General features: G+C 40.8%; 1 protein-coding gene across 1 annotated transcript; it reads left to right on the top strand.

Moving 5' to 3' along the window:
* On the top strand, positions 1-10,784 carry LOC137293806 (uncharacterized). Its single transcript, XM_067824555.1, has 12 exons — positions 1-64; positions 696-808; positions 1,110-1,223; positions 1,927-1,994; positions 3,123-3,231; positions 3,692-3,867; positions 5,344-5,461; positions 6,163-6,328; positions 7,437-7,583; positions 9,015-9,184; positions 9,945-10,078; positions 10,617-10,784. The coding sequence occupies exons 2-12, from the start codon at positions 706-708 to the stop codon at positions 10,707-10,709; spliced, it is 1,398 nt and encodes a 465-aa protein (XP_067680656.1). The 5' UTR covers positions 1-64; positions 696-705; the 3' UTR covers positions 10,710-10,784.
* Positions 10,785-13,826: the final 3,042 nt, after the last annotated feature.

Here is a 13,826-nt window from a genome sequence, read left to right as displayed (position 1 = left end):
GGCTATTGTATATATCTGTGTCAGATTATGTTGGCATATGCTCACTCGTGACAGGTAAACAAAGGTAAGTACATCGAAATGATAATGCTCACTTCACGAACCTGCATGCTTTACGAAAGAGGTGACCCGTGTGTGGGTGTGTGTGGCAATGGTCATTTAACAACATTCCAGGACAAAAGGGGTAGTGCGGATCCGCCATGAGTGAGTGAGTGAGTTTAGTTTTACGCCGCACTTAGCAATATTCCAGCTATATGGCGGCGGTCTGTAAATAATCGAGTCTGGACCAGACAATCCAGTGATCAACAACATGAGCATCGATCTGCACAATTGGGAACCGATGACATGCGTCAACCAAGTCAGCAAGCCTGACCACCCGATCCCGTTAGTCGCCTCTTACGACAAGCTGAGTCGCCTTTTATGGCAAGCATGTGTTGCTGAAGGCCTATTCTACCCCGGGACCTTCACGGGTCGGATCCGCCATGATATAGTATAACGTCAAATAAGTAAATATATACAATGTCAAATATATATATAACTAAAAGTGTCACTCGATTGTTGCCGAATTAAAGATTAGAATGAATTATGAAGGAATATCTTATTGAAATGTGACACACGCTGAAGGTTGTAAGCCAAATCCGACATTAACATAAGCAAATGTGACAGTTTCTTTGAATGCTAAGATCTTTTTTTTTCAGTGTATACAAGATGTTGATAATTCTGTGTTTGTCAGCAATCGCTCAGCTGACATTCGGAGCAGGAAGCGCGACTCTCAACCTCAATGTCAGCCTTATCAGCTACCTAAGCGGAGGTAAACGCTCAGTGCTACCAATATGCTTGTGCTAACACATCTACAGATTTGTTACAACAAACAAATCATATACGTAGAAAACGCATCGTACTAAAGGACATCCTGGTGTGATAACATGCAGCTTAACTCTGACATTCTGAAAGGAATGTCTACTTTGGTGTGTTTGATGAGTTTGTCCTTGCAAAAGAACATGAACACATGAGTGACATATGTAGCTTCAACACAATTTGTTAATGACAGTAACTGATTTGTGAGTTGAATATTTATATTAAATATGACAATGACACAAGAGCCTGTTCAGGGTCCTCGTCCACCATCAACACAGCCCTTTCCTCGGCCGTTGATTCTCAGGGGAGAGTGTATGTTGCCGGAAGTGGGTCATTCAACTTTGGTGCGCATGCACACGGATCAGGAGGTCAGTAGAGGTATCTGTTATCTGGTGCTTTGGTGTATGCCGCCTTTGGGATCTGTTTGACCGTGTGCTGTTTATTGTACAGAACGATCATACTTTCCCCATGCACATCCGGGTTAGAGGTGGCCTTCAGGAACCCATACTAGTTGTTAAGGCGTGATAAATGGGCTCATGCCCTCTGACGTGTCAGGTGCATGTCAGTGTGTCCCTTTGCGTAGACAGATGCTCACGGTGTCAACCACTGGTTCATCTGGTCCAAACTCATTTACCGACTGCTTTAACATAGCATGAATAAGGCTATAACGAGATGGTCTTTGCAAAATGGTTCAAAAGCATCTTCATATCTTATTGATTTGATGGCCAAAGATATTTTCTTGAAAAAACTACGGGGCGAAAAAGAAGCATAGAATCGCTTGAAACCTGGATTTTCCGAAAGAAATTTTTGTACGTTTATTTTAGTCCTAAAACAGAAAACAACCGAAACATAAAACCACTTTTCTACAAATACATCACTAACCATCGATATGTAGCCAACCGTTCCTTCTTTGTTAATTTATCACTGTCAAATATGTGTTTACTTTATTTTCCCCTCAGCTTGGTTACTTTGATTTAATATAGATTTATTTTCAAACAAGTTTTCCAGTGTATACAAACAAACATACAGCTTACACTGTCACTGTGCATGTTATTTATTTATTGACTACAGATGGATATGTATTAAGGCTGAAGAATACCGAGTCCTCTGTTGACAGTGTATGGAGATTCAGCTCAGAGGTTGGTCACTATGGATATGAAGCAGTAAGGGAGGATAACCTTTGGATGAGAGCGACGTTTCGGTGTAGGCTCTACATCACACCACATCACAATAAGAACATACAATGTTCACCGACACGTCGCTCTCCCTGTAATAAAGATGCTGTTTACCTTTAGATTGTTATCCTTCCTTAATGTTGACAGTGTTAATGAACAAAACGTTTGCCAATACCGGAATGACGAGAGTGATGAGACTAATGATAACTCGTGGATTATCGACTGAGAAAGCTGCATGTGCAGCTTCACTCATTAAGCGAAAGTTTAAATGGGCATTGTTGTTACCTCTACCCTGAGTGTTAAATAAACCTAGAACTATGTAATCGAAAACAGTTATGTCATTGTCTGAACACAACTGCTGTTCCAGTGGAACATTTACTAAATGCCGTCTATAAAATATCCGGACTATATGATCAATAGTTGGGTTCTAAACATTTAAGTGGAAAACAAATACGCGTTCCGTTATGTCTCATGACCTTGCTCTGCTAGTCACGTCTGATCACTTCATCACTCACACACAAGATCCAGACACAGATACACCACACCAAGAGAGAGAGAGAGAGAGAGAGAGAGAGAGAGAGAGAGAGAGAGAGAGAGAGAGAGAGAGAGAGAGAGAGAGAGAGAGAGAGAGAGAGAGAGAGAGAGAGAGAGAGAGAGAGAGGAAGAGGAGGGGGAGGTAAGGTTGGGGATTTGGGGCCTTGGGGACTTAGGCGGTAATGCCTTCACTTGGCATCTTTCAATTGCGTGGGTGGATAATCATGATGTCATTCACCGGACTGTCTGGTGTACCCTTAGTCATTTCCAGACCTTCGTCATTCGTGTGGTCAGCGGGAACAAACAATAAACAAACATACACTATGGGAGTGACATCATACTAACGTACCCTGAATGGGGACACTGTCCACCAAATACCTAGCAGGCGGTATTTGAATGGCGAAAGTGTTAGCACGACTGCCGTGATATCCCCACATAGGTACAATGTTTGAATTGTACTTTTGGTAATTTCAGGGTTGACTTGGAGTGGTATATTTCCAATACTGATGAAAAATCCTGCTTGTTACTTCAACCAACATGACTGTGTATATCTTACAGGTAACCGGTATCCGAGTCAGAGATGTGTCTGGCACTCCTAGAATTCTCATCCAAGGAGATTTTGGTATTACAGTCCTCGACCAGAACTTCAAACAGCACTGGAACGTTGGTATGTGTTTGGCTTGAATGTATGTATCGCTCTTGATTCCCAAAGTAATGCTCTAGCAGACACCAGGTGTCATCATTGATCTTCGGAGATTCATTCACATATTTTTCCCGTCTACTTTTTCCTTTACAGTGTGCGAATGTTTTTGTTTTCCGCAGATAGTCAAGGGTAGTTTTGGAAACTTGGGATCTTGTGTTTCACATATAACAGTTTCTAAGATTTGTGATCAGAAAGCATTTTTATGTGTGAAAAACGTCAATAAAGGTACACTTTGGTCTACAATATATATCACTTGTAGGCCAGGGGTGTTAAACCTTCAAGTTCTTGAGAAAACATTGTCTCTAAAGAGTGAGTGAAATTGTGTAGTCAGATTGGCATTATTTCATCCACACTGAGACTATGGACTCTTATGATGTCGTCATTACCGTATGTATCTACTTTGAGTTATGAATAAACACGATAGCTCATGGCTGCTCCGGAACCAAGTGCAAGAGCGACATCGCCACCGACGGTACTGTGTCCATGTTGTTGACGTCAGGGCATCTCTACCATTACGACGCCAGTGGCAGACTCCTTGGTGACAAACAACTAGGAAAGAATCACTACACTGACACAGCCATAGATCCAGACAGGAAAATGGTACGTGCTCACTTACCTAGGTCTTTCCGGGTTATCAGCTAACTTGACTTTGAGTGCGTTTGTGATGGGTACCGACGGTGGAGCAGGATACCTTTCTGGTATATTCACTTTGATTCATAAATACTCATGATATAACATAGTGCAGTGGACGATTGGTAGGCATTCTTGCGATTATTTTCTTTGGCTATAGAATATCCTCTTAGTGAAAGAGTATAGTATTTTTGGAAAAGTAAATTATGGTATTTTTGTGCTCGGTTCCACTACCTCTCTAACCATGACGCTTGCTTCTTTTCCTTGAAGTTAGATTACGTTTTCGGGGTATTGTCTTTTTTTGGTCAACGAGGATCCAGTCTTTACAGTGTGGGACCTGACTGATCACGAGCCATCATCTTGGTTCCGCCACCTGCTACTGTCTTGGATGTTAGCATATTCTTTCAGTGACAAACAGCGGCATTCAATTCCATCTCTGTGTATGCTTTTAACACAAGTTACATGTATTTCGTGTTTGTGCCCATGCTCCCTGCTACACACTATACGGCGTATTCCCATGCACGGATAACTCGGATTCGCAAATTTGCGACATGCATATAGGAAATTAGTCCTATTTTACAGGACTAATCTCTCTCTAATGAATATTGAAACCATGTTACTTCACAGTTTAGAAAAAAAATACAGCAAAAATGATATAACATAAAGAAATGTTTAGTATTCTGTTAACTTGAAAATGCACTGGAAAAAAATAGTTATGGATATATGCAGATTTTGAAATTTTGAATAATGGTCTATTTATTTATTCCTACTGACAAATTATCAATCATAAAACTAGACCAAAAAAGACCAACAGCCTAACGTAAACCACGTTCTTCTACAAACAACATCCGACCGAAAGTTGTCTGATAATTGTCAACCAGGATTGCCCACGTTTGTCGCCACCGTGATTGTTTGTTTCATATCAGTAGCACTGCGATCCATGGTACAGTAAACAAAGGCAAGCTGATAGAAAAGCAGGAAGTCTACTAATGTCTTGAAAAACACGATTACCGTAATGGGTCAGTAAATACAGGTATTCAGTGAATTGGAAATCAATTGTGCTTGTTGAAAATCACGTTCTGTAGAACATGGAATAAGACCTCGTCACTAAGCGACGCCAATACAGTGACATTTTAAATGCATGACTGATGTATTGCATGGTTTGTATGGTTGCTGTAGGTTTACACGTCATGCCTAATATGTGTGAATTGATACTTTGTAATCCAACTACAACTTCCTTACGAAATTGAGAGAATTCGGTAAGAATTGGGTATCTGTAACCTACGCTTGTCGTAAGAGGCAACTAATAGGATCTGGTGGTCAGGACCACTGACCTGGTTGACACATGTCATTGTGTTCCGGTTTGGTAGATCGATACTCATGATCTTGACCATTGCATTCAAGTCATTCTACACACATTAACGACCAGGGCTTCTACTACCGCAGGTTATCTACAGCTATTTCTTCCAAAGCTACCCACATCACATCCCGGTGCAAGTCCCGTGCCTTTTAGCAATGGATTATTCGTTGTCAAAAGTGATCTGGACGGATTATTGTGTCCAAGGTAACTATCTGAAGGACATGGAACTGCCGGTACGCAGCAACACGTATATGGCGTGGTGCTGATAGACCGAGGAGAACAATAAGTGTAAACCTGTGATTTTACTGGATCCTGGACTCGTACTCTCCTCACTCTTAAAACATCATGGATATTGAGATAAAGTTAAAGAGATCAACTTAAAGAAATTGCCATAATTAATTCATTAATTTCATGAACAAATACAATCGTAGTTTTTATATAATCATGAATAGGAAATTACAATGTGCACCTAGGTTTGAAAGATGGATTGTAGATGACGCAACTCGTTAAGAAAACGAAACTTCTAGACAGAATCTGTGTGTCGCAAGCATGAAGGTCCATATGGACAGTACACTGAAGTTCTTTCAGAAGATATTGTTCATACGCGTGAAGACCCGGATTAGAACTGGTATTCAGTAACTCATACTGTCGTAGAAGGCGACTAAAGGGATCGGGTGGTCTGGCTTGCTAACTTGATTGACGCATGCCATCGTATTTCCATTGCGCAGATCTATGTTCTTGCTGCTAATCAATGGATTGTCCATTGGTACAAACTCAATTATTTGCAAATCGCTGTCATATACAAAACATACAAGCACTAGACACACTTGGTTCCGTGTTGTCTTAATTACATATTGCTTTGTGGTTAAAGAAATTTCACACCAGATATACATTCTGTTGACAAGGCATCGAGGATTACGACTCACAGAACATGGCCGACAGTCGCATCCAACACATTTACTTCAACGACAATGACAAGAAACTTTACTTTGCTGGTTACACCGACGGCGGCAACACCATCTTCAGATACGACACAGAGGACATCCAGAACAACCACGGCAGCCTTCATGGGTAACATCTTTCTGAACTTTCATCTTGTTGCTGCCGACCCGTGAAGGTCCCGGGGTAGAATAGGCCTTCAGCAACCCATGCTTGCCATAAAAGGTGACTATGCTTGTCGTAAGAGGCGACTAACGGGATCGGGTGGTCAGACTAGCTGACTTGGTTGACACATGTCATCGGTTCCCAATTGGGCAGATCGATGCTCATGTTGTTGATCACTGGATTGTCTGGTCCAGACTCGATTATTTACAGACCGTCGCCATATAGCTGGAATATTGCTAAGTGCGACGTAAAACTAAACTCACTCACTCACTCTTGTTGCTGCCATAACCCTTCAGCAAGTTTCATCACCGTTGCTTGTTTTGAGCCGATCAACGCTGACAGAGTTACTATGTGTTTAAAGATTTCGTTACTCACGTTTGGAACAACAACGGATGGAGTGGTATGTGCTGAATAATCATCGCTCTGTTGGAAAGTGAGTGAGTGAGTTTAGTTTTACGCCACTCTCGGTAAATTCCAGCTATACGGCGGGCGGTCTGTAAATAATCGACTCTGGACAAGGCAATCCAGTGATCAAGAGCATGAGCATCGATCTGCGCAATTGGGAACCAACGACATGTGTCAGCCAAGTCAACGACCCTGACCACCCGAACCCGTTAGTCGTCTTTTACGACAAGCATAGTCGCCTTTTATGGCAAGCATGGGTTGCTGAAGGTTTATTCTTTTGGAAAGGAATATCTATATAAGCTTGCGATGATTATTTAGATGAATGAATGAATAATTAAGAAAGAACGAACGAATTAATTAGAAACAAAACCAAAGAACCCAAAATAGAACGGAACAGAATCAAACAAGCAACATTATTAATAAAATATTCATGATCCCAAATTTGTTTTCAGTATATTTTCGTCTCAATACTCAGGTTAATCTGTCTCATCCTATGTATTAAATTTATTTATCGACATAAAACTAACAGTGTGGTTTAGTCTGTGATCATGGTTTAATCTTGAAAATGAACGATGACTGATCATTCGATAAACTTTTTACAATGTCAAAATACTACAGATTTTGTATAACATATTGCTGTAATTTCAATGGGTGATATTTGTAATTGCAGATTAACGATCATGTCATCGCGCCAGAGGCCGACATATGACAAGTACGTGAATACCTACAACATGCATGGTGCAACCGCGATATCGGTTGGGGGCAGAATCGACACCAATCGCGGACAGGTGGAGCAGGTGCAGTTCTATGTTGCCAGGTACGTTGACAACAGGGGTGGATACAACATTTTGAGAAAGCGGATGGGGTGCAGGTTTGCACACTTCATTTTCACCCGTTTTCGCTAGAGTTGTAATGGTTATTTAATAGACTTTCAGGACAGTTGGGGGTGGGGGCGCACCCTGCTCCCCCCTCAGGATCCTCCTACAGACAATAACCTCAGAATGCTGATGTAAAAAGTTAGCAAGTAGTTCCCTTTTCCAAAACATTACTTTGATGACGTGTTGGTTGTTATAACCATAGAGGTCATAGCATATGCCATTTCACGTCATGAAGGTGAGACATATATACAAACAATGGTATTCTGAATGTTTTTGTGATTAAGGGCATTTGACTTATACAGATAAATCAAAATATATACTGGAACGGCATGTGCACATATGGATGTAAACCTAGTCATCAGTGAATTGAATTCAACACGTGTATATATGTTACACTGCATGACGGCACTGGTTTAGGCATGTGCAACACGTTTGTGCATGGGTACCTCAATAAACTGCGTGTAGAACATGAATGTCACAAACTGCTTTGGGAAGCTGATAATGTACAAAAAAGTATACGGCTAATGAACACCACATAATGCCACGAATCACTAATGCACATCGTACATCAGGCTGATGGAAGGGTTCGTTGGGGAATTCTCAAAAGGCTTTCCTTTGCCGCCGAAACACTGTTCCTGCACAGCTATTTCAGAACAATAGAGAAACTGTCGACCACCAACGTGCCGGAAGTATTCTGTAAAGACGTTAGCGATTCCTAACTGTTTTGATATTCTGAGTGGTGTGAGATGTGGTCACTGCAGATTGGAATGTTACTGAGAGCAGCCCAAAACCATATTCACTCTCTCAATATAGATGTATAGGAGAAAACACGCATCCGAGGTTTTGGTAGACAATGTAGAACCGGAGGGGGAGGGATTTACCGACCCCGATGGTTTTACATTGTCTACCAAAACCGAGGAGAAGTGTTTTCTCTAACATATATACCGTCAGTGATGGGTAACTGCAATGTAGATGATCATTTAATGAAGCCACATAACAATAACTGAAGCGCGCGTAAAAACAATTTAATGACAGTAACTATAAGTAGATAATTTTACCCATCAATCTTCGTCGGCCCGGTGGCCGTGCGGTAGAACGTCTGCCTACAGATGACAGATTTGCGGTTTCAGTCCCGCGGCGGAAAACCTTTGTAATGTGAGTTTAATCTTGAACGATATTTTTCAATTGATTTCAAACACTCATTTGAATGTTGATGTTCATATAAAGTTAGGAAAAGTAAAACTTGGAAAGAGGTCTTTCTGGCGAAAAGTAGAAAACAAAAACCTCAATTGCGGTTGTTCTTGGAAAACAAGAGATGACCTAATATATATAGTGAGAAGCACACTTTAGGTTCATATGCTGTTCTCCAGACTACACAGCGGCGCCGGAAACAGCGTGAGAAGTGTTGAGATCGCCGCTGGTGTCAATAGTGTGATGTTCATGGCGCAGTCGTCCGTGGCTTCCATTGACAACAGGAATGACTTGAAAATCAACAACAAGACTGTGGGAGGTTATGGCGGCTCGGATGCAGTATTATTGGGTGAGTACTATGTACATATTTGTAGATGTCCATTCTCTTATTGGCAGCTGCGGGTCTCCATCAAGAACACTTGACAAGGACCGTGTACGGTTGCCAGAGAACAGTGACAAGTTGAACAAATATGAACAGAGAGCGAATCTGTGATATTTTACAAACCTCTGGTTATGTTTAAACGTTGTCAGTATGTATCTGTGCCGTACTGAACAGTCTAGGAATGGACATTGTAAAATTTAGATCCTACTGATCTGAAACTGTATGAATACCCTGAGGACCGTAATTTCAGAGGAAGGCAAGACATCAAGGGTGACATCAAAACAACTGACAGAATTACATTTTTTTCACTTAAGCTTCGTGAACAAAGGAAACATAATATAAATCTGCTCAGCGCCATCGCAAGAGTTATTTACGCGTTATTTATGAAGATCATTGATGCTTGTGTGACCATAACATTGTTCTTTGTAGTGTAATGAATATTACATTGAGGTCATGAAATCCTCTCACATCATTTCAGCTGCAATTTCTGATATGATCTATAATTGTGACATATGCAATCGATGTTCCACACCATAGGTTCATAGCTGAATACATAATCTCAAATATACTGGACAAAATAAGTTAGGGATAATGGTATTTTCATGGTTGATATTTTATCAGTGTGTCAATTAGTAAATAGATAATTATTCATAATTTGCATATATTCCTAACTATTTGTGTCCAGTATACATTTAATGCAAATAACATCGGAGGCCCTGTTTTGCAGCTGTTCCAAGTAATTTCAATGAACGCCTGGCGTGGCATACGTTTGCTAAGACCAGTGGACATGCCAAAGCTGTTACAGTTTCTGTCAATGGTTACAATGGAAAGAACAGGGTAGCATTCATTGCATCCTCTAAGGTAAGGCTGTCGTCCTCCAAAAAATCCCATGCCTTCTGTATTTGTTATTTACTGAACACTGTAACGATACAGAATTTGTAATAGTACTTTTTGGACTGAATACCATTATCTAAATAGTTTGAAGTGGAAATGATTGATTTTCAAATAATAACGACTCATGCCGTCATACATGTTCCTTGGTGCCGTTGTCGTAAGAGGCAACTAACTGGATCAGGTGGTCAGGCTCACTTGGCTGACACACGTCATCGTATCCCACTTGCGCAGATCGATGCTCGTGCTGTTGATCACTGTATTGTCTGGTACAGACTCCAGACCGACACCATGTAGGTGAAATATTGCTGAGTGCGGCGTGAAACTAAACTCACTCCCTCATTCCGGGGTGCCTTTGTTCAAAACGATCATAACGCTAAGATGGTCGTATCTCCCATACCGTAACTTAGACGTACTACTGTCGTAGCACTGAGGGTGTCGTGTACAAGGCGCCTTGGTAGATGTTTCATATGGTAGTGAAACGTGTTTGGTCGTTTCTGTTTTGCAGGAAGTGGAATTCTTCGAAGTGAAACCACTTTCTGGCACCAAAAGAGCAAGTGCAAAGGAAGATCAATACGTTCTGGTAGTTCTGGATGTGTAGACATTATACTTATCTAAAATTATCCATAATTCATTTGAAAATGCATTGATAACAATAAAGGAGACGACAACTTGAGGTTCTTCTGTTTACTTGTGAAGTAGCACCTTCCTCTTGGATTCCGGGCAGAATGATTTTATTAGTTTTATTATTTCTTTAAGACATACCTTTATAACATTTAATATTTATTCATAAACACTGCACATGAAGAAGTCCCAATCATACAACGTCGCTGCTTGTTTGTGTAGCCCCCGTAACGTCAGTTGCAGCACACAGTAATAAGTGTTAGATAATATTTGAATTAACGGTGCATAGTGTGGCAATGCCACCAGCATGTTGTCGAACATACATAATATATGTATGCCCAGAATGCCACAGTATAATATGTAAAATGCGTAGGAACTCTTTAAACATGGAAAGTTGGTCCATGGAACTGTCAATAACTCGAGTCGTTCATTTCTCGAACAACAGCCACAGCTGCACTTGAGACACAGGTGAAATTGTCCACATTTTAAAAAATTCCACGTCATATATTTACAAAGCAGATGTAAGTGTTTTAACAGATTAATTAATTTATTCCATAAATAATTCATAAAAACACTATAAAATAAAATGATTGCTGACAAAACAGCGATTGATCCTTTTATGAGCGTTTCACTGGATAATTCAGGCAGTTGTTTCCATGATTTCCTAATGCAGCTATTTCTGTTATTTTTCCTTGCTGTGAATTGCTCGATTTTACAAATGTCCTCTATTGTTGAGACGAATTTGTCAAATCGTAGGGTAAAATGTTTAACACTGTAGATAAGTATGCAGATAAATGTAGATAAATATTTTGGCTATCAGAAAAATATGATTAACTATGTGAGTGATTGAGTCTGACCCAAACATCACACATTGTTTTGTTACTTTCAGATTTCTGTGGAAATAGTTATTGATGACATGCTCCACTTTCTGTCAGAAACTGAAAACAATCTGACATTCATGAATGTTTTAGAATCAGTTTTACAAAAAGAACATAGATCAACTAACTTCATTTTCAATAACTTCACGTTACTCTGTTAATGAATCTATGCTGAAAGTCCATCAGCTTGCAATCATTTCCACATTTTCTATAACAAACAAAGCCATCTTTCCAGACAAAACATGATCATAAACAAAGTTCCAATAGTTTAACACCTCGGGAATATACTCATGGAAAAATTTAAGGGAACGCATGTTTCTTTGGGCAATTCAATATTTCTGTTTACTAACTTCAGCGTCGTGTATTATCGTTTTCGTGAAGAGCAGTTCACTCAAACTCACCATAATGCTTTCCATGCACTACATGCTCCTAAAGTTACATGCACTTAGATTTACACGTGCCGTGTATGTGCACTGTCAAACACAACGGTTAAAAACATTGTTAACATGGCGAGACAGTACTTAACTTTGGCACAGAAATGGGAGGCAACTGGCATGGTTAATGGTGGAAGCTCATTAGGACAGGTTGCAACACCTTTTCAAAAGTCTGTTAGCGTGATATCCAGACTTTGGAATCTCTATAGAGCGACTGGTGACGTCAAAATGAGGCGTGGTCGGGGACAGGAAAAGAAAACCACCCCACGGGATGACCGGACCCTACTCCTTATTGCTCTGCGAGACAGGTTCAAATCCTCCAAAATCAATACGGAATTCAGGCGAAGAACAAACGTCAGAATTTGTTCACGTACAATGCGTAATCGTCTTAAATCGGCTGGTCTAAAAAGTCGTAGTCCATTGGCTAGAATCAACATGACTGAGCAACACAAGCGCTTGAGACTGCAGTGGGCACGGAACCGTGGAGGAAGAACCGTACGTCAATGGAGAAACACCATGTTTAGTGATGAGAGCAGGTACACCCTTGACCATAATGACGGTCGAATTCGAGTTTGGAGACGCGTTGGGGAACGTCACAGTGCCTGCACCATTAAACATCATGATCATTTTGGAGGGGCTCTGTTATGGTGTGGGGCGGGTTTCCCTTTAACCACAAAACAGATCTTGTGCGTGTTGATGGCAGGATAACAGGTGTACGATATCGTGATGAGATCTTGAACCCGACTGTGATCCCTTTTGCGCGTACAACAGGTCGAATGTTCGAGTTCCAGCATGGCAATGCCCGCCCTCACACCGCTCATGTTTATCGGGACAGACTGAGGGCTGCGGGTGTCCGGGTGTTGCAATGGCCGGCTAGTAGTCCTGACCTTAACCCCATCGAACATCTTTGGGATGTTCTTGGCCGCAATGTTCGGGACAGACCTGTTCAACCCAACAATTTGGATGAACTTTTCGTGGCTCTCCAGGAAGAATGGCGTAGAATTCCGATTGGTACCATCTGTACACTCATTCGCAGCATGCCACGACGATGCCAAGCAGTTCTCCAGAGACATGGGGGACACACCCGATATTGATTTTCATCACTTGATATAAGCCTTTTCATCTGTATGAACTTTTCTCTTACTGTTTCAAAGATTAAAAGTCACGGCTATATCATGCGTTCCCTTAAATTTTTCCATGAGTATATTATATAGTCACACATACAATGCTGAGCATATTTGGTTCACAACTGGTGCAATAAGTAAACATGATATATGACTATACGATGTATAGGTACATTATTTGTTTCCACATTATCGGCCTCTACACTCAACTGACCACACCAAATTGAAGGAAGTGTAACCACATATTAAAACAATCTAATAAGGATTTTCGGTCGACTAACAGGTACTCATTTAGCAATTTTGGCCAGTTACCGCAGAAGAGCAGAACCCTCACTAAATCATAACTGAGTTTTTAAACGCCTTGTTTGTTACGTTTTAGAACACCTGTAACCAACTATTGGAGTAAAGTGTACACGTTCCACACAACTCACCTTCGTGCTCAATCGCAGCCATTTACTGGCGCTTCTAACACGTACTGACCTCTTGAATTTCTCTGTTAATTTATACCATGGTTAACAACCGGTTATATACGTTTTGCTTGCATGACCGGATATGGATTTAGAAAATAATTATTCCATTTCTTGTATTTCAAGGGGAAACTTTATTCATGATGTTGGCCGGAAAAATAGAAATTTATAGTGAACTGTGTAGCTATTAG

This window comes from Haliotis asinina, chromosome 8 (genome assembly GCF_037392515.1).
Source record: "Haliotis asinina isolate JCU_RB_2024 chromosome 8, JCU_Hal_asi_v2, whole genome shotgun sequence".
Taxonomy (NCBI): domain Eukaryota; kingdom Metazoa; phylum Mollusca; class Gastropoda; order Lepetellida; family Haliotidae; genus Haliotis; species Haliotis asinina.
The sequence above is the reverse complement of the archived record's forward strand: the minus strand, read 5'-3'. Positions and strand labels throughout refer to the sequence as shown.

Bases quoted from the DNA above. Each gene is read 5' to 3' on its own strand.
- LOC137293806 (XM_067824555.1), top strand. From the start codon at position 706: ATGTTGATAATTCTGTGTTTGTCAGCAATCGCTCAGCTGACATTCGGA. The intron at 809-1,109 runs GTAAACGCTCAG...GAGCCTGTTCAG, and splicing joins TATCAGCTACCTAAGCGGAG to GGTCCTCGTCCACCATCAAC. The intron at 10,079-10,616 runs GTAAGGCTGTCG...TCTGTTTTGCAG, and splicing joins CATTCATTGCATCCTCTAAG to GAAGTGGAATTCTTCGAAGT.